Source organism: Mycteria americana, chromosome 1, assembly GCF_035582795.1.
Source record: "Mycteria americana isolate JAX WOST 10 ecotype Jacksonville Zoo and Gardens chromosome 1, USCA_MyAme_1.0, whole genome shotgun sequence".
NCBI lineage: Eukaryota > Metazoa > Chordata > Aves > Ciconiiformes > Ciconiidae > Mycteria > Mycteria americana.
Window position 1 is genome coordinate 114,530,370 of NC_134365.1, and position 21,724 is coordinate 114,552,093.

At 36.9% G+C, this 21,724-nt stretch overlaps 1 protein-coding gene across 1 annotated transcript in view; it reads left to right on the forward strand.

The window, feature by feature from the left end:
- Window positions 1-21,724, forward strand: part of NCAM2 (neural cell adhesion molecule 2) — a 337,227-nt gene that overhangs the window by 194,956 nt on the left and 120,547 nt on the right. Inside the window, exons 6-8 of the mRNA XM_075494582.1 lie at window positions 5,552-5,689; window positions 12,003-12,120; window positions 21,086-21,246. Coding sequence (XP_075350697.1) covers window positions 5,552-5,689; window positions 12,003-12,120; window positions 21,086-21,246 — 417 coding nt within the window. The remainder of the gene's footprint in view (window positions 1-5,551; window positions 5,690-12,002; window positions 12,121-21,085; window positions 21,247-21,724) is intronic.

The window sequence follows — 21,724 nt, forward strand, 5'->3', positions numbered from 1 at the left end:
TTCAAGGATGCAGCTCAGAGCTTGAAAAAGTAAAAATGCCTCAAAGATTTCTCAAAATTTGTTATCCTTGCCTTTTTATTTGTTTTTCCAATCAATCTGACTGCTGTAGGATTAGCAATGGAAATAAAGCAACATTTCCTTTCTTTTTCAAAATCATACATTCTGAAGATTCTAAGTTCTTAAATTTCAATGCGTAGATTTGTCTTTTTAACCATTTTCTTTCACAATGCTTACAATGTGAAAAGGTAGAATTATAGAAACCAGTTTTAATTTAAATAGCAGAATACTTTCCTTATGTTCTGATCTAGAGTGGTATCCAAATAAGATCCCAGTCATGCTTGGGAGGAAGTGAGGTTTTAAATAATGTAAAAATAGGACATCATTGTGAACTTTGTGAGTTTTGGCAATGTCTGTATGGGTTTATAATACAGGTGGAAAAAGAGTATACCCAAAGTCTTACAGTTAAGAATTTTTTTTCGTGCCTTGTGAAATAAAAAGACTCAATTTCATATTACATTTCTGGCTTCAAAATCTCCAGTGAAGGATCAGTACCTGTAACCTATTTGCATAATTCTATACTAAATAACATCAAATTTGTCTGTCATATTCTAAATGGTGCCTATTAAAAAAGAAGTAACTAATTATTCTGTTTGTTTTAGTTCCTAGTAAGCTAAAATATTGAATAATTTCATATGCAAACTGAATTGTATATTGCAGTTTATTTGTGGGGCATGAGAAAGCAGTTTCTATTTTAAGCATTCCAGGACTGGCATAATAGGAAGACATGAGATAATGTCATTGCTTTCATTTCATGGCTTTGCTGTTATATTCTTGACCATTCTTCTGTTGTATATGTTACAACTAGTACGATTTTTGCTGCACAGACTTTTGACTATTTCAGTTTTGCAAATTCTTGACAGTTACTAGTATCCATATTTGTATATTCCATTTGAACAGAAGACTGATTTTTTCTCCCAGAAAGCCTGTGCACAAAATTAGAAGTGAACATTTACAGATTTTTGCTGTGTGGTAGGCCTATAGCTGAAATAGCTGTAGGTGAAATAGCTTCTCACCATTCTGAATTAGTTTCTGTATATTCCCAATATCTTATCTGCTCCATAGCTAGATCATTCTAAGATTTATAGTACCTTTTGAGTTCTGCAAACAAAGATGTGAGTAAGAAACTGTGGGAGTGGCTGTCCATCATTCTTTCGTAAAAGGGAAAAAAAAAACCAAACAAAAAAACACTAGGTGAACAATCACCTCCAAAAGTCTTTGTGGTCTCACATTGTATGTTTAAGGTTTAACAGAGCAATATATAAAGCATAATTTTCTGGGAATGTTCTAAGATTTTCTCTATTATTATCAAGAGCTGAATTGTCATGACTCGTAATTCCATTGTATGGGAGTCAGGGACGTTTTACTAGCTATAAAAGTGAATGGGATTGCTTTCATTGATCAGATCTTATCTGGAGTCATAAGTGGCTTGCTCTGTCTTTGCACAATTCTAAGGCTTCAAAGGACATTGAATACAACTCATTCTACAGTGCCTAAAGCAAATACAGAAATTCTATGTACAGACATTTGTATATTAGTTTATGTTTGGAGTTAACCTTAGAAGAAGATTAGCTGCTGCTGTTAATACAAATATGCTACATATAAATTACCCATTATCTGTATAAATATGCATGTTTTATTCTGTCACTGCTCAAATCATTAAGGTTTGTCAGAATTCCACTATCAGATTAGCAGTTTTGTATAAACATAGCATAGGTGTGGTATATAACTATAATGCATGTAGAAAATTGTAGCTTGTATATGACTGGATAGAAAATATTGGGGACTGGTGAATCCTTCATGTTTCCTGTATGCTTTGATATATTTTATTGTTTTACATTCTCAATTATGTAATTCTATTAGTAGAATGTATAATGTAATTCCCCCCGCCTGCCCGCATAGGTATTTTTAGTATGTAAGATGATTCTCTTCAAGACCACAATTTATATATTATAAAAGGTTCTGGAAAACTATCAGAATTTACTTTTTGAAAATCCATCTAGTTACAATTCTAGGGAACTGCTTATCTTATGATTGGTGTGGTCCGTAAAAAAGCATTCTGTCATATTCTGAAGGACTAGATAAGACAGACTTCAAATGAACCAGACTAACCCTCTAGGTCATATTGGGTAGGCTGTGGCAAGCCAGTTCTGCTCCCTCCTCAGTGTAGTGTCGTCTCTGAGAACTAGATTTCCCACTTCAAGTCAGTAGTTTGCACAGTTCTAATTACAGTAGCAGAAAAAGTGGTGCCATTGTCTCTGCAGAGCCAATGTAGACCTGTTAAATACACTTGTGTAAACTGATATGCAAAGATGAGTGTTAGCTTTAGATGGTTAACATGCTGTGTTTATGTTTGGTCTAGAAGAAGAAATTACTGTGTTAAAAATCAGTCCTTCCTGTAGAGAATGACTGGTTTGGTTGTATGAGAGACATATTTAACAGGAGTCTTGGTCTTCAACTTTTGCCAAAAGTTTTGATTTTTTTCTTCAACAGGTCTTTAGTCATGTCCTAATCTTAGAATGAACAGCTGTGCCTAACCTTTTTGTTAGACACTGTGAGTCATAGCTTGGTACACACCCTAGAACACAGTAAAATTTGCAAACCATAAGCCAAAAATTCCTCAAGCTCCGATTACGAGGCACTGCAAAGACATAGGTAATCCCTCTTGCCATCCATACCGCTTAACCTCTGATTTGACTGAAGGGGAAGGTGGCATAACTGTTCTTCTAAATTAGGCATTTGAAGTTGAGTGAGTTGACTCCAGAAAATAGAGTGATGAAGCTGGAGGAGTATAGTGCCCAGTCACTGTCTGCATCCACCAACTGTAATCGTTTAGTATAGGACACAATTTTTACTATGATATCCATGGTACAGTGAACTTTATCTGTGTGTGCACCATCTCTGTGTATCACGTTGTATTACTAGTTTATTCTACCACTCTGAACCTCCTGAGTGTTCCACAGTACATGTGAGTCCATCAAGATCTAACCTCTGCCTGTCAAGATTTCAGGGCATTTATTGACCCAGCTGCTCTGTGCACAACTGATTCCTGCTGAATGAGAACAGTATCATTCTATACTTAGTGGCATTTTTACAGCGACGTGAACTATTCTTTCACAAGCCTTCCAAAGGATAAAACATGGAGAGCAACAATTTCTAAAGAAAGTCAAGCATTCAAGTCGCATTCCATTTTTTAAGTTTCCCTATAATATGATGTGCATTAATTTTATCTGTATGTAGACAGTATTAGTGGCAGAAAAAGACCCAAAATGTTTTTCTTCTGTTATACCTAGTTTACTCATGAGGATATCTCCTGCTGTATCCATTATATTATTCTTCAATTAAATTTAAAATATATATCCAGCCAACACCTACAGTTTTTCTTTCCTGTTACTAAATGAACCCTCATTTTTTCAGAATTTTAAAGAAATAAAGGTAATCTCCAGTCGTCTCATTCATCTCACATATTAAATATTTATGTTAACAACAACAACAACAAAAGTTACCAATGCTTAAAGAGGGGTTAGATCTCACCTTTTCAAAACATTTGAAGCACAGCTGTCTGGGAATTGTGCAGGGACAGGAAAGAAAAAGATGATATAATTTGTATGTAGTAGTGTGTGAAATGGCATTAATGTTCAAGCATGACTTTAATAAACTAGACATAATTAGCGTAAATGTGTTGGGGCCATTGATGTCCTGTATATGTCTATCAGGTGAAGCATAATTACATTTTCTTTTTGCATTTTTCTGATGGAGTTCTTGGTATAAAAAGCTGTTTTATTTGTAAATATGTGTGCACATATGTTCTATGAATAGACTCTTAACTGTAACTACATAAAAGCTTTTCTACCAAGTGTTTATCACTGTGTTGGAATATCAGTGTTGTGTTGTGGGAAATCTAGCATGCTTTAAAAATTTAGCAGAATCAAAAAGGAAAGCAAAGTGAAAAATGACACTTGGTTGCTCGTTAAAACTGAAAGCTAGTAAATCATCATCCTCCGATACTGAAAGGATGACACTGGTTCAAATAGAACAAGAAAGACAGCTGGATAACAAGTATGCAGGTTCTTCAAAAACCACGTACAGTGAACTGCAGGAAGTAATTCTCAAAAGAGTCTGTTAATATTGACTAGTTATGGTGGATTGACCTTGGCCAGCTTCCAGGCACCCACCCAGTTACTCTCTCACTTACCCTCCTCAATGGAACAGGGGGAGAAAATGAGATGAAAAAGCTCGTGGATGGAGATAAAGGCAGGGACATCACTCACCAATTACCAGCACAGGCAAAATGGATTTGAATTGGGGAGAATTAATTGCATTTATTGCCAGTTAAATAGAGTTGGATGGTGAAACACAGAGACAAAATTAAAGCAACACCTCCTCCTCTACCTCCTCCACCCCAAGCAGTGCAGGGGGATGGGGAATAGGGGTTGTGGTCAGTCTATAAGAGCTCCAGCATGGGTCCCTCCCACGGGCTGCAGTTGTTCAGGATAAACTTGCTCCAGCATGGGGTCTTCCATGGACCGCAATGTGTGTATCTGCTCCACTGTGCTCTCTCCTGGGGCTGCAGGGGGATCTCTTCTCCAGTGCCTGGATCACCTCCTCCCTTTCCACCTTCTTTCATCTTGGTGCTTGCAGGGCTGTTTTTCTCCTATTTTTCTCATTCCTCTCTCTCACAGTTGCTGCGCAGCATTTTTTGCCCTTTCTTATACACACTTTCCCAGAGGTGCCACCACCTTGGCTGAGGTGCTCAGCTGTGCCCTGCAGTGGGTCTGCTGGAGCTCGCTGGAATCAGCTGTGTCTGGCACAGGGCAGCCCTGGTCTCTCCTCGCAGAGGCCACCCCTACAGCCTTCCTGCTGCTAACATCTTGCCACATAAACCCAATACACTAGTTCAGACAGAAAGGAAAGAAAAGTTAAATTCAGATTCAGTGTACTCTTGCAGATTATAATTTTGCTGCTGCATGTGCAGGAAAGTGTATGCACATTTCTTCAGAGTCTGATTTTTTCAATGAACTTAAGCTACTCAAAATGGCTATTGAATTTCAGTTTATGCTGGACTATGCAGAAGGTGGAGTGGCTTGTTGGATTATGTCTTTGTACCTATTTCTGTGAAGTGTTAGACATGGTGAGATACATCACCATGGTGAGATTCCATCTCTTTAACCTTTTTTGTATTCTGTGTAGGTGTTCATGAATATTCCACTTATTTTGTAATAATTTATAAATTTAACTTACATTTGGTGAGTCCTCAGAGTAAGTAGGAATTTATGGATAGAAAATCCAGACTGAATTTTAGGAAAGGGCAATGTATTTTGGAGTGGGAAAAAAACAAATTTCTCACCTGACATTTTACTTTTAAATTGACAAAAGTTGTCAATGAGCATTCTGATTGTACAGAGAAAGTATGTAAATATTACTCATTTAAGTTAGTGTTCCTTGTGTTGTCTTGATTTACTAACAACACTTAATCTCTTACTTGCCTTTCTAGATCGATTTGCAGTATTAGCAAACAATAATCTCCAAATTCTTAACATCAATAAAAGTGATGAAGGAGTATACAGATGTGAAGGAAGAGTGGAAGCCAGAGGAGAAATTGACTTTCGGGACATAATTGTTATTGTGAATGGTAAGGAGTAAAAGTTTTTTGAATTGACTTCTTGCTTTACTTGATTCTCATAGCCTATTTTAAAATATAACAGCTTCTAAAAAATCCTGATTAAACTGGTTAATATAGTTGTCATGTCTGTTTAGTATTGTTTTCCTATAAATGTAATTGCTTAATATTTAAAAAAAAACCTACTACACTGCGTAAATAGAATTAATTGCATTTCATAATATCAGTGTATGTAAATATGTAATAGCTAGATTATTGGTTTTAATCATTCACAGAACATTGACAATCACTGCAGGACTTGAGTTTCAGACTATAATATATAGTAGTTCAGTTCACCCTGTATTTTTCAGTGTTTTGTCATTTACTATTAAAAATCCACACTTGATTTTTCATAGTTATTCATCTTCACTGCATTATTTGAACTGTCCCAAAAATCATGGATACATTTTATTAACAGTATTACTTACAGATTTTTAACATTTTATTTTTATGAGTAAAATATATAACAAGTTATCTGAAAAGTGGCATTATACATTTTATCAGTTTATAATAAACCTCTAAGAAGGAATATGAATGGATTAAGACAAGATGGAGCATTTAGCTCAACCTCTCTCTTAAATTCAGTGTTGACCTGTTGAAAAATAAGTATCTCTTGATATATTGTCCGGAAAGGACACAGTTCCTAAAGGGTATTTTTTATCTATACAGTCTGTTTAATGTCAGTTTTTCAATGAAACCACTTCTATCGTAACTATTAGGTTCTGAGTTTTAAATGTTTTGTCCTTGACTAGTCCTTCTTAGCAAACCTCAGTTTACAGAATTCATTATATAAGTTATATTCTCAGTTAATTTCAGGAGAAAGAGCAGCTTCCAGCACAGGTATTATTTAATCCACATAGTCAAGCAGCAATCTTTGAAGCAGAATTCTTTAGATTGTTGTAGATAGTATACAGACAGTGGCAAGCAAATGGGTGATTATCTTACATATTGTGATGGAATATAACAGTACATGCCCTACGCACTGTGAAGACCCCCAACAAACTGCTTTCCTCTCTGTGCGTTGTGGTGCTGCATTACCTTGACTCCTGGTTATGTAGAGTTCCAACAGTGCATCTGATAGCATTTAAAATGCTGAATGAGATTTTCTTCTGCTGCTGTTTATGTACACGGATATGAACCTACATTCTGAACATCTTTCACTTCTAATATTTATACGTGGTTGAGCTGAAAGCAAGCCTGTATTTAACCTAAAATGTCAGATGGCAAACTATGGTCTGACTTCACATCTTTTATTGGTGGATTGTATCCACAAATTTGGTTCTTCATATATTTATTATGACTCTAGGCAAGAAAGCTAAGACTCACTTACCTCTAGACTTCAATTCATACTGTTGGGAGAAGGGTTGCCAACTGAGTGATTCTGACATGGTTGCTCGTATAGAGTGGTATCAATTAAGAGCTATTTTCTGCTTCATTTATAGGAATAAATAGGTTTTCCTACATAAAGCTGAATATCTTAAATTTGGCCCCAAATGACTTTTAGAGTAATATTAAAAATCAGAAAGAAAGAAAAAAAATGTAGTGCTCTTTGGTGAAAACCAATGAATTAATGGGATTCAGAAAAGAAAAAAGGAGAGGAGAGGAGAGGAGAGGAGAGGAGAGGAGAGGAGAGGAGAGGAGAGGAGAGGAGAGAGCAATCTGTAGGCCAGTAACAGCTACATGGCTCTATTTCCACCATGTCTCCTTTTCCAAAAAATAAGCAATAATGCTTACTTTGGATGACAATCAAAGCTTGGTATAAAAAGTTATCATTATAGTATTTGTATGTAGAAACTATTCAAATTTAGAACTTTACTGTTTATTTACTTATATTGCAATAGTGCCTACAGGATCTACAGAAAGATCTAAGATCTGTACAAACACATAGTAAGAACCATACAAGGTCTCCAAAGCTGGATAAAGTGCAGCTACACAACAAAAAATAGGAATACTTCAGGACAGGTGGCACACCGTGTAACCCATAATTTTACATTTTAAGAATTTTAAATTTTGTGAGAGTCTGTAGGGAGAGGTGAATATAGAGAATGATGAGATTAATAATTAAATCAATAATACTAGTCCTTGCTCTCACATATGTATTTAGGGTTTACAGTGGAAATATATTTTCAGGAGGAATATAAGAGCTAGTATTGCGGCTTTGCTGATTTATTTGGAGAGTAGCAGAACTCTCCATGTATGTTGTTTCTCTATTGCAAACAGTATATGAGCATGTTGCTTTCTAAATGTCTTCTTTATTATATAGCAAGAGTTGATACTGTTTCTATTTCTGCAAATATGATTTGTTCCTATGCTTATACATCAGTCAAAAATGTAAGCTATGGTAGAACTGTGTGAAATCTCAGATTCCCTTTTACAAGAACAGTGATGAAAATTTAATTAAAAAAGAAACTATTAGCTATCCTTTTACTTATTGCCATCTAGTTAGAGTATTATCCATGGTGCAGGTGACCCATACATCCTCTGATTCAGGGCAAAGCTTTGAACTAAGATCACCTCTTCTGTGAACAAGTGCTTTATTTGGTACTGTTTCTCTGCCTCTCTGTCCAATTAAAAAGGGAGGACAGAGAGAGTAGAAAAACATTGTGAGAGGCTGAGAGCTCCCGAGCCTTACAGCAAGCTGATGAAGACCAGGCTCTCAGAGGTAGATGATATGGGATCAAATCCTCTCAAGAAGAGAAGATTAAACCTAGGATGAAACCTATGATTCTCATATTTAAGAACAAGAGTTAAGTTCCCTCTTGGGCCATTTTGGTCATAACTGAGTCATCTCTGCCCATGTGGATGATACTTGCCTATAGAATGGTTTCTTGTGCTATGTGGAAGCAAAAATTATTCACCACTAGAACTATTACTATAAAATGAAAGATTAGACCTTGCAACCACCAAAATAAATGGTGACAAGCCAATCCCCAAATGATTTAAGAACATGCTGCAAAAATTCATTCTTTCTTTGCCTGAAGTTAGGTGGCTGTACCCATATGTACATACCTAAGTAGCAGAAATTTTCACAGTTGATGAAGCAGCATGTGCAGGTGATGTTAACTAAGTGGAAATTAATTGAACTTTTTAACTTAGATACCTGGATGGAATGTTATAATTTTCCTTATTAACAATGACTTCCAAAGAAACTAAAATTAGATTACTTTGAACATTTTTTATTTTATTTTTATTTTTTTATTTTTAGTGGAGTAGTAAGTAGAATTAATTTCTTATAAACTTCTTACATAAAAAAGGAAATTTCTTGTTTTGTAATCATAATATAAATTTAAAATAGTCTAGTCTTGGGGTTAAATAGTGGGCACTTATAACTACACATAAAGATAACGTTGTAGAGATGTATCTCATTTTGAAAGAAGGAATTAACAATGACAATGATGTGTATCTCAAAAATATTTCTTTCATTCCCCACTCCATCTGGATGCTAAGCTGGTTGACATAACATTGGCTAATTCACATCTGGGAGAGATGTAAATAACAGGAAGAAGAGATGAAATTGATAGCATTTCCATCAGACCGTAGTAGAGGATATTGTCTTCTATACTAGTGTCCAAACTGATCATAGCAGCAGTTATGACTCAGGTCACATGCACATAGTTTTAAAAACTAAAAGCTGTAAAGGAAACTATTTTGAAAGTGATATTCAGTGTTCTGGTTAGTCTTGCAAGACTGTGCTGAATAGTTTGATGGTGAACACCCTGAAATGCAACCAAATCCTCTCTCTACTAACTTATGGAAAAGAAGAAAACTGAGTAAATTTGCAGAGGAAATTTTAAAATCTGTTTGCCTAGATTATTGGCCCACAAATTTAGAGGTTCATTGCCCTGCGGACATGATATTTCCATATCAAATCTTTAGCCCACGCAAGTTCAGATAGGAAAGAAGTGATCTGTGAAACATAAAAAAGTGTGAAAGCAACTTACAGTAAGTAAATATATGTTAGAAAAACTTTTTAGTTTTAGCTGGCTGTTCATTATATTGGTTATTTTTTCATATAATGCTTTAAAGATTACATAAGAACAGAACGCAACTTTACTCAAAAATAGTTAAAAGTAAATCTTGTAACAAAGTTTGATATAAAATGTAGTTTCTAATGTATGGAAATCTTTGGGGGGTTATAATGGATAATAAATTGAAATAAATTTGATCTAGTTTATCTCTTTAAAATCTAATGTTTAGGTATCTTTTTCTCAACACTGAACTTTTTATACCATTTCTTCTCTACCCATATATACAGAGAGGTCTAAAAGGCAGTTTTTTGTAAAAAGAATGGTTAGTATAAAATAGAACAAAAGAATTCAAGTCCTCCTGAAAACAAAACCTTATTTTTTTCTTTTTTTTCCCTCCTCTCTCTCTCTTTTGGTAAATGGGCTTATTAGATTTTTTTCTTTAAGTTTTCTTTGCTGTCTGGGAAGTTCCATAAATTGGATAGACTTCCTGACCTCAGTGACATAAATAAAAAATAATTGTTTTCACTTAAATGTGACTGGATTTTACCATTTTGCTTTAAGTTTGAAATGAGAGAGACTTACCAGTATAGCTTCATTTGGCTTTTCCTCTTTTAGATTCACGCTTTAGTTCCATCCTACGTACATACAAGAACAGAACCAAAGATAAACAGATCTCTTCCCAGAAAGAATGATGAGAAAAATAAAATTTGACTTTTGAAAAGAAAAATAATATTTCGTTTCATTGTCACTGCAGTATCTCTTGGATGATTGAAGCACTTAAGTAATGTGCTGAACTGAGTCATAGTCCTGTAGTTCTTACTTGTGAGCAGTGAAGAACCTACTACTGCTGGCAAAGAATTGTTTCATCCCCTCATGTTACTGAGTATATTTTCAGGTCTAGATGTTAGAATGCACTGCACAATGGCTAAAATGTGTATAACATTTTCTAAGTGACATTTTTTCATGGAAGATGTTGCACAACAGAATTGTTTTGTATACTGAGTAATGGCTCATGCAATTTCAGATGGGAAAGATGTGATCTATGAAACACTTAAAATTTCATCACACCATTAAAAAGTGTGAAAAGTACATAACATTTACTTACTTATCATTGATAATTCTAGTACACTGTTTTTTAATAATTTGCTATATTTAAGGTTCAGAAACTGGAAAGGCTTCTGGAGTAGAATACTAAAGCTAAAATATTTGGTGCAAAGCAACAGAAGTTGATTCTCAACAGTTTGTGAGAGAAATCTGTGGAAGTGCAATGGGAAGCTAAAAGCAAATTCATTGGGGTTGCCTGTTTCTCCTTCTTTTCTCTAGTGAAAGTTAAAACTAAAAAGGATAACTGAGTCACTCTGATGACAGGATGTTCTTGCTAGCAGAGACCTCTATTTTGTGAAGCTCTAATTTCTTTTCCCTTTCCTCTCACTTACCCTGATATTCCTTCTTTTCCACATATCCTCTTCCTTCCAATCTGCTGGGATTGTTTTTATTTGTTTATTTGCTTGACAGTTAATGGAAACAGATTTAGGACAGCTGTCTTAAAATTACCATATGATCAGAGATATTAAATATCAGCCTGTGAGTTGTTCTGTCTTAAATATTATTGCTATTTTTTCTGTTGGGTAGAGGTTCTCTGTGAACTGTTACAATTTTAGTAATAACTTCATCCCATCAAGAACAGACAAAATTTGTCACTCTCAGAAAACAATTACAATTTTTGGAAATACAATTTCCAAAAATAGATTGTATCTATTGGGTTCTATCACGTTTCACCTTTTGAAGCTGGTGATATTCCTTCCCAGGAAATATGCAGGAGTTCAGTCAAAAGAATTAAATATGCATAATCGAGACTACTACATACTGACACCTGTTTTGAAAGCACTGTCTGACATCAGTACATAGTTGTATGTCAGCTTCGTAATTGATTGAAAGATAAAAAAGACTAGAGATGCATTTTCATTTGAGATAGTTAAATTAGTGCCAATCATAACTCTATTGTCTCTTATACATGCTAGGTATAACTTCAGTCACTGTAAAATGTTCTGTAAGAAAATTGAAGAACTGCTGAAAAAGAATTTTTAAAAATTTATTCTAGTGCAAAAAAAAAGGTTTTAAATATCCTGATAATGTTAAAAATCTTGTGTTTAAGAAAAGTAAATAAATACTAATAACAGTGGCTCGTAACTTGATCCCTAAGTGTAACCATAAATTCCAAAATTAGCAAAGGATCCTATCCTGTGCTTTAAAGTTCTCTGGAAACACATAAAATAGTTTATTTTTCCATTAATAGGACATAATGTTTTATTTTTCAGTTCCCCCTGCAATTACTCTGCTACAGAAATCCTTTAATGCCACTGCAGATCGAGGAGAGGCAATAACTTTGTTCTGCAGAGCCACTGGATCACCTCCACCTGAAATCAGTTGGTATAGGTAAGTTCAGTTCAGGTCTGCATGTCAGAGCACATTGTTTTAATGTGTCATGGTTTCCTATCACAGTCCATTAAGCTGTGCAACCTTAATTTCTTTCCTGAATTTTAAGAGCATTTGCTGGTCATTTCTGTTCTGACTTCTACAGCTAGATTCAGCATGAATGAACTCACACAAATTCAATTGCACTCAGGTTACCAGCGTGTGAGGTAAATGTTAAAAGTAACTAAAATACAATATTGACATGATTTCTTCATATTGAGGGGAAACTCAAAGTTGAAGCAATGAGTCCATATCTCAAAAGCAATATAAGCAAAAATCTCACAACAACTTTTGCACATGAATGCATCAGGTAAAAACATATGCAGTTATGCAATAAATAAATATCCAATACAGATCAGCAAACCTGATAACAAAGATAACAGCTTCCCCATCTGTAAACATAGATTCTAACCCTAACCCTCCATTTCAATGAGATTCAGAAGGAGGTATGGCTCTAGACACCCCTAGGATATGGGAAAGTTTCATTGAATAAGTTTAAAGTAGTATTTTATGTAATTTTTAAAATGTAATACATTTTGAAAATGGAACTGCTTTTAAAGCTCATGCATGTTTTTCACAGAACCACAGAATCGTATAGGTTGGAAAAGAACTTTAAGATCATCAAGTCCAACCATAAACCTAACACTACCAAGACCACCACTACACCATGTCCCTAAGCACCTCATCTAAACATCTTTTAAATACCTCCAGGGATGGTGACTCAACCACTTCCCTGGGCAGCCTGTTCCAATGCTTGATAACCCTTTCAGTGAAGAATTTTTTCCTAATATCCAGTCTAAACCTCCCCTGGTGCAACTTGAGGCCATTTCCTCTCGTCCTGTCACGAGTTACCTGGGAGAAGAGACTGACACCCACCTCACTACAGCCTCCTTTCAGGGAGTTGTAGAGAGCGATAAGGTCTCCCCTGAGCCGCCTTTTCTCCAGGCTAAACAACCCCAGTTCCCTCAGCTTCTCCTCATAAGACTTGTGCTCTAGACCCTTCACCAGCTTCCTTGCCCTTCTTTTGACATGCTCCAGCAACTCCCTGTCTCTCTTGTAGTGAGGGGCTCAAAAGTGAACACAGTATTCGAGGTGCGGCCTCACCAGTGCCGAGTACAGGGGGATGATCACTTCCCTAGTCCTGGTGGGCACACTATTTCTGATACAAGCCAGGATGCCATTGGCCTTCTTGGCCACCTGGGCTCACTGCTGGCTCACATTCAGGCGGCTGTTGACCAACACCCCCAGGTCCTTCTCTGCTGGGCAGCTTTCCAGTCACTCTTCCCCAAGCCTGTAGCGTTGCATGGGGTTGCTGTGGCCCAAGTGCAGGACCTTGCACTTAGCCTTGTTGAACCCCATACAATTGGCCCCAGCCCATTGACCCAGCCTGTCCAGGTCCCTCTGTAGAGCCTTCCTACCTTCAAGCAGATCAACACTCCCACACAACTTGGTGTCATCTGCAAAATTACTGAGGATGCACTCGATCCCTTCATCCAGATCATTGATAAAGGTATTAAACAGGTCTGGCCCCAACACAGAGCCCTAGGGGAAACCACTTGTGACCGGCCGCCAACTCCATTCACCACCACTCTTTGGGCCAGGCCATCCAGCCAGTTCTTTACCCAGCGAAGAGTACACCCGTCCAAGCCATGAGCGGCCAGTTTCTCCAGGAGGACGCTGTGGGAAACCGTGTCAAAGGCTTTACTGAAATCTAGATAGACAACATCCACAGCCTTCCCCTCATCCACTAGGCAGGTCACCTTGTCATAGAAGGAGGTCAGGTTGGTTGTGGAAGAATGGTTAAGTGAAAAAAGACGCAGCTTAATTGATGTGAGCAATCCAGCCTTTGATGGGGCCTGGGAGCCAGAGATCAAGGTGAAATTCCCTTGAGAACAGCAGAAGGAGTACTTGGTAAAGCAAGATAAACGGGACTAAGCCTGGGAAAGTGCTGATAAGACCCCCTTTGTGAACAGTGCGTGAACGGCAACTTTGTACCAATCATATAATTGTTTTAAGCGCGTGGACAAGTATAGTTATCCAATAGAATAGTCGCTGTTAGCGCGTGCTTTGCTTAGCTTCTATATAAACCTGTTAAGTAATCTGAATAAACGAGAACGACCATACTCATATTGAGATTCATCGTTACTCCGGGTCCGTCTCCCACTCCGACAGTTGGTCAAGCAGGACCTTCCTTTCCTGAACCCATGCTGGCTGGGCTTGATCCCGTGGTTATCCTCTACATGCTGTGTGATGGCACTCAGGATGATCTGCTCCATCAGCTTCCCCGGTACCGAGGTCAGGCTGACAGGCCTGTGGTTCCCTGGATCCTCCTTCTGATCCTTCTTGTAGATGGGTGTCACATTTGCTAATCTCCAGTCAGCAGGGACCTCCCCAGTTAGCCAGGACTGCTGGTAAATGATGGAAAGGGGCTTGGTGAGCACATCTGCCAGTTCCTTCAGTACTCTCGGGTGGATCTCATCAGGCCCCATAGACTTGTGAGTGTCTAAGTGGTGTAGCAGGTCACTAACCATTTCCCCCTGGATTATGGGGGCTCCATTCTGGTCCCCGTCCCTATCTTCCGACGCAGGGGGCTGGGTACCCAGAGAACAATTGGCCCTGCTATTAAAGACTGAGGCAAAGAAGGCATTAAGTACCTCAGCCTTTTCCTCATCCTTGGTCACTGTGTTCCCTCCCCCGTCTACTAGGGACTGGAGATTCTCCTTAGCTCTCCTTTTGCTGCTAATGTATTTGAAGAAGTGTTTTTTGTTGTCTTTTACAGCAGCAGCCAGACTGAGCTCTAGCTGAGCTTTGCCCCTTCTAATTTTCTCCCTGCGCAACCTTGCTACACCTTTGTAGTCCTCCTGAGTTGCCCGCCCCTTCTTCCAGAGGTCGTAGACTCTCCTCTTTTTCCTGAGTTCGAGTCAAAGCTCTCTATTCAACCAGGCTGGTCTTCTTCCCTGCCGGCTCGTGTTTTGGCACCTGGGGACAGCCTGCTCTTGTGCCTTTAGGACTTCCTCCTTAAAGAATGTCCAGCCTTCCTGGACTCCTTTGCCCTTTAGGGCTGCCTCCTGGAGGACTGTGTCGACCAGTCTCCTAAACAGGCCAAAGTCTGCCCTCCAGAATTCTAAGGTGGCACTTTTGCTGTCCCCCCTTGTCACTTCTTCAAGAATCAAAAACTCTATCATTTCGTGATCCCTATGTCCAAGACGGCCTCCAACCATCACATGGCTCACAAGTCCTTCTCTGTTCGTGAACAAGAGGTCCAGCGGGGCACCTTCCCTAGTTGGCTCGCTCACCAGCTGTGTCAGGAAGTTATCTGCCACACACTCCACGAACCTCCTAGACTGATTCCTCTCTGCTGTATTGTATTTCCAGCAGACATCCGGCAGGTTAAAGTCCCCCACAAGAACAAGGGCTAGTGATCGTGAGGCTTCTCCCAGCTGCTTATAGAATAGTTCATCCGTCTCCTCATCCTGGTTGGGTGGTCTGTAACAGACTCCCACCACAATATCTGCGTTGTTGGCCTTCCCCCTGATTCTTACCCATAGACACTCAACCCTATCGTCACCATCATCGAGCTCTAAACTATCCAAACACTCCCTAACATACAGGGCTACCCCACTGCCTTTTGATGATATCAGTGACATGAACTTAATATAGCCATGTCGTTTGGGAACGCTTAACATTTGTAAAAATTTAAATATCCATACACTGTATGTTCTTTCAATTTTAACAAAGATATGCATCAGTCCTGGGATATAAAGTATCTCAGGCTCCTCATACCAGTGCACATTTCTATTTTAGACCTGAATAATTTGCATCTACATATATTATTTCAGGTGAATTAAAAGGTCACTGCATTTTCAAAATGGACATAGAAGGGATTTCCATCAATTTTTAATCTCCTTTGGAATCTCTGAACAATGTTAAATTCATTTTAAATGTTAACTTTCTTTGACTGACACCTTTATCTTAGCATGCCATAAATCAAATGCGGATTTAAATTTTTCTCTTGTGTAATTTGAATCTCAGGAAATGTAATAAATAGAATGCAAAGGTAATTCCTTAATGTGGCTTAGAATTCAAAATTTACTGAAGAGGAGGAAAAAAAAATATGCAGAGGCTAAATTAAAGAACTGATACTGAATTCAAACTAAGGTTGAATATTCCGATTATTTAATGTCTTTGAAGTAATTTTTTACAATGTATGTCTTATCTGGCCAAAATTCTTAATAGTTGTCTGAAATCTGGCATCCTAAATGGCCTTGTTGTAGGACAACCAACATTAATGTTTTATGTGTTAAGAAAGAATGCATAAATTTCCACAGTTTGTGGATATCTCTGTTTACAGTTGTGGGTTTTTTTCAATATTTTATAAATATTACAGTATGTACTCAGGCTAAGTGTCTTGGAGAGACACTTATCTCTGTCTACTGATCAGAGCCTACTGAAAGATTTTCCTTTGGTTTGCCAACCCCTGAGGCAACTGACTTTTTTAAACCATTCATTAAATATCTTTTTAAAGATTTTTACAAAAGCTTCACAGGCTTGTGTACTGGATACTGGATCTTAAATGAGGAAGCTTCTGTTCTGTTCCTATTTCAGGAACTATCTCATAGTGAGGAATATTGGCTTATGTGCCTCCCTTCCCTGTTGTGGTTTTTTTTTTCCTTTCATTGTCTTTTTATTTTGTCTTATTAGGCTATAAATTCTTGGCAGTAGAAAATATTCTTGCTTTTTTATTTGCTGACAGTGAGAGGTTGTAAAGTGGTAGGTGGAAAAGGCCCCTGGTCTCTATGACAGAATATTATCATTGATATGCAAAGAGGGAAAAAAAGATGGGAGGAGCTAAATTATTTTTTCTGGAGGAAGCAAACTTGATCTAAATTGTATTCCAGTACTAAATTTCTGCATCAAATTTCTGAAATCTCTGTCCTGAACTTTTCAGGTCCCTTTTCACTCACGTATTGGTAGCCAGTTAAAAGGATTCAGAATCTGCTGATATCTTCTCCTTGTCCTTGGACTTATCTTGCAGATATGTCAAGATAAAGACTTAGTTTTCTAGAATATTTCAGATTATTTTTCTTTAGAAATTAGACTGAGCATAGGAAAACTAGATCAATGTAATCCTCCTTGATTTTGAGAAAAATCTAGAAAGCATTTTCAGTGATAGGAAAGTCTATCAAAACTGATTTATCTAATATTAATATATGCATGTCATCCTTTGAGAACCTAACAATCCATTTATCAGAATTAATGGCCAAGGTGTCATATTTCCAATTTCATCCTGTTTAGTGTATGTTTTGATGTTGAATGTAAGTTGATATTAACCTCATTTTTATGTAAGTGTTTCTTTTTTAATGAACAAGTGGATTTGCATCTTGAATTTAAGTGTTAATGCTGATTTTGGAAGGATTATAACCATTGGTTACAGCAATTTATGGGAGTCCTAACTTCAGTTATGTTTTATTTCCAACTGTACCATTTATCTATCTGAGTTCAGTCATTTTATTTAATTTGCCTCAGGTTAACCATCTGTAAAACAGGCATTTGTAATTAAGTCCTTTAATGGAAATCTGTTTTCTCTATACATAACTATCCTAAGGAAAAAAGTCCAGAGAGATGCAAACTATTATAACAGAGAATAATGCTTCCTTGTAAAACATTCAAAAGTATACTGAGCATTCTGGAGAGCTGAGGAAAAGCTCTGATAAAAAGGGTGGGAATGATTTTTCTTCCATTCTGCTGGAGGATTTTTGTTATATTGCATAGAAAGTACATCTATATCTGTTGAGATGGTTCATCAAGATTAAGGACCTGTTTTATACATAGTTCAGTGTTCTTGTGTCTTTGTTGCCTTTTAAAACATGCTCTGACAGCAGTTATTGTCTCATTTGCTCCATTGAAGTTTCTTTAGCAAAGTCTGCATAATTTGGATCTATCATTGTGTAGTCTTACCCTCCTTACAATCCACTGATATTTTAGTCAATTAAAAAATAAATTCTCGTAATTCTCTTTTCTCTTGTTTCCTTTTCGGTTTCCTATGAGCTGATTTAACAGGTCAACTTCAGCTAGGGCATGAAAAATGGCTGTATTTTTCAAATCAAATGACAGTACTATTGAGGTGGCTTATATATCCCTCTGTGTTGACTGTATGCAAGATGCTGGACGAGACAGTAGTTTCAAGCTTTAAGCTCTTTAAGACAGTATCTAATGTGGTAAAGCTTTAACTTATTTATGTTGACCCTTTTCATTTCCAGGTGCTGACAATGTTTAAGATTTTATCAATTTAAAATGGAGGCATCTGAACTCATGTGTTAATCCTTCTCAAAAAAATGCTTTAGTTCACTTACAAATTCGTCACTTTGAAATACCTAGTCAAGAAGAAAGGTCAGCAAGGTTTAGTTGCTGCTCTATTTAATATGCATATGTATTTTGTTGATATTTCATGGACCGAGAGAATCTAATTCTTTCACCACTTAACTGATACTTCTATTGAAGCTGATATTACATTAGTGTAAAGTATAACCTTCAGAGAAGCAATACACTAATAGAATTAAATTAGCCAGGACTGAAAGATAAAGATCCAAGTGTACAGGACATGAACTGGAAATCTTTACTCATGTGAATAGTCCTACTGAAAACACGATGATTGTTTACATCTGTGGAGATAATTTACACTAGTAAAGTTTAGCTGGATCAATCCCCTTATCTTTACTGACAGGACTTAGAATTATCTGGCAAAGTAAATAATCTGCTTTTAATGTGTTATTCATGTTTTCCTGTTCTCCAATATCCGTATCAATCTGAATCTCTCCTGTTCAGTAGAGGGTCCAGGGGAATGCTCATAATCTCATTTCTGCTTAGAAATTGTCATAGATATAGGTGATTGTCGTGGTTTTAGCCTCAATCGGCAACCAAGCACCACACAGCTGCTCACTCAACCTCCCCCCCCCCAGTGGGATGGGGGAGAGAATCTGAAGAGCAAAAGTAAGAAAACTTGGGAGTTGAGATAAGAACAGTTTAATAATTGAAATATAATAATAATAATAATAATAAATTGTAATGAAAAGGAAAACAACGAGAGAGAGAGAGAGGAACAAAACTGAAGAATAAAAACCAAGTGATGCAACCGCTCACCGCCTACTGACCGATGCCCAGCCAGTCCCCGAGCAGCGATTGCTGCCCCCCAGCCAACTCCCCCCAGTTTATATACAGAGCGTGACGTCCTATGGTATGGAATAGCCCTTTGGTCAGTTTGGCTGTGCCCCCTCCCAGCTTCTTGTGCACCTGGCAGAGCATGGGAAGCTGAGAAGTCCTTGACCAGTGTAAACATTTCTTAGCAACAACTAAAATGTCAGTGTGTTATCAACATTATTCTCATACTAAATCCAAAACACAGCACTATACCAGCTACTAGGAAGAAAATTAACTCTATCCCAGCTGAAACCAGGACAGTGATGTTTGTGATAACAGGCATTTGGAAACTACTTCTGACCTTGAGTATAGACTTTTGTCTCCCAACAGAAATCACTAGATTTTTTTGTGAAACCACCTATGTGGAAAATGAGACCTTTTCTGTTCTGCAAAACAACTTCTATGGTTTGCTTTGGAAAGGAGATGAATGAGTATCACAATAGCATCTTGAAGTGGACAGCTAAGTGGATAAGAGTTATTTATAAAAATGTTACTAAAATGCAAGCTATATAGATGCCAGGGGAATACTGTTAATGAATATTAACATTCCCAAGAAAGAAGCAGTATTCTTGGTTTTGGGGAAAATACTATTGTAGAAAATATGAAATATATGTAGTTATCAGCATTATGTGAGCAGAAAGAAAGTGAAAAATCATTGTTTCTCAAATCTTGAAATAAAACTAGATGTCCTAAACTAGGCATATTGAATAGAATAAAATAGAATATTTCAGTTATGCATATTGATTTCATTTTACAAATAGTTTGTTTTCAGGAAGTTGGCATTGCTGGCAGGATTATCAATGCTTGTGAAAATCAGGCAATTTTTATGTAGGTGCCTATGAGAAAAGACTGTTGATGATTCAACAGAAATAAGATCAAGACGCCTACAGCAACAAGGCAGAATGAGAAGAAATTAAAAAAAGTTAGAATTGCACTCTTGAAAAATAAACTGTTTTGATAACTGTGTGTATGCCAAGGTGCTCGAATGGACCGGTCAAGCCTCGATCAGCCCTCAGAATTGTTCACAGATTTTATTAGTTCTGTACCATCTGGTCAGAACTCATTCTAACATCTGGAGACATGCCTACTTGCTAAGTTGTGGCTAGCCAACAACAACTGAGAGGAAATAATTTGGAAGGGTTCTTTATGTGCCAATAGGCTCTAAAGTAATTTAAAATATTTTTTTGTAAGTTGGTACATTGTCACTAATGTGAACTGCAACAGTTACACTTTGAAAATACACTTTTAAATGTTTCTCACATACAAGTATTTGTATAACCGATTTCCTTCTATCCTTCCTTGAGTGTAAGCCCTATGTTAGACTTATATTCACAAGCATTTTTCTAACATTAAGTCAATATTGAACATTTAAGAATAAAGATATTATAGTATTTTTAATAGGTATATATTTTAGAACCTGACAATAAAATTGTGAAGCTAGGATCTTGAACTTCAAAATGCAGTTCAGAATGCTTTGCTTGTGGCTAGAATGGGAACATTATTAAGAAAAAACACTGTGATCTTGCAGAACAATTTTTGTCATGCTAAAATCAACTCCCTTCTATACATACTGCCAATTTACGCTGCGTGAGTTAATGCATTTTTGAGGCTAGCATAAAAGCAGTCTCTTCCCTCAAAGATTATTTTCAACATATTGATGCTTCCATAGCATATTGTTTCAGACTTTGGAACTGACTGGTTGATTTATACGTTGTTTTTATTTTTTTAGGAACGGTAAACTTATTGAAGAAAATGAAAAATATATGCTGAGAGGAAGCAATACAGAACTAACAATAAGAGATATAAAAAATATTGATGCGGGTTCTTATATCTGTAATGCTAAAAACAAAGCAGGAAACGATAAAAAACAGGCATTCCTTCAAGTTTTTGGTAAGTACTGCATAGTATGTTCTATTCTTCTTTTTTAAAAGTAAATAGTAGGGAACTGGGGTTATAATTCACAATTTTCAGTGGAACAGTATTCCTGCAAGGTGTCTACTGATGCAGCAAACCACTCTCTGTATAATTTTATAGCTTTTTCCTCCCTGTTGGCTACTTTAACCTTTACACCTGACTTTAATTTTGAAAAGGCTATCTTCAGCATTTGGTTTTCTACTATTCAGATATAGTACAATGGAGTGTTAAATTGTAAATTCACTCTGATTTTCCTTTAAAAGTTAGCTGCTTGCAAGAAAACCAAGAGGAGAAAGAGGGGAAAATTCTGAAAGTGGAAACCCCAGGTGATTTGGACTTCTAAGCAATGCTCTTTTTTATAAGAAGACACCATGCAGAGGTGTACCTGATTTTTTTATTTGTTTTTCTTTCTTGATTTTTACTTTTTTTAAGTGCATGATTGCAGATGTAGTTC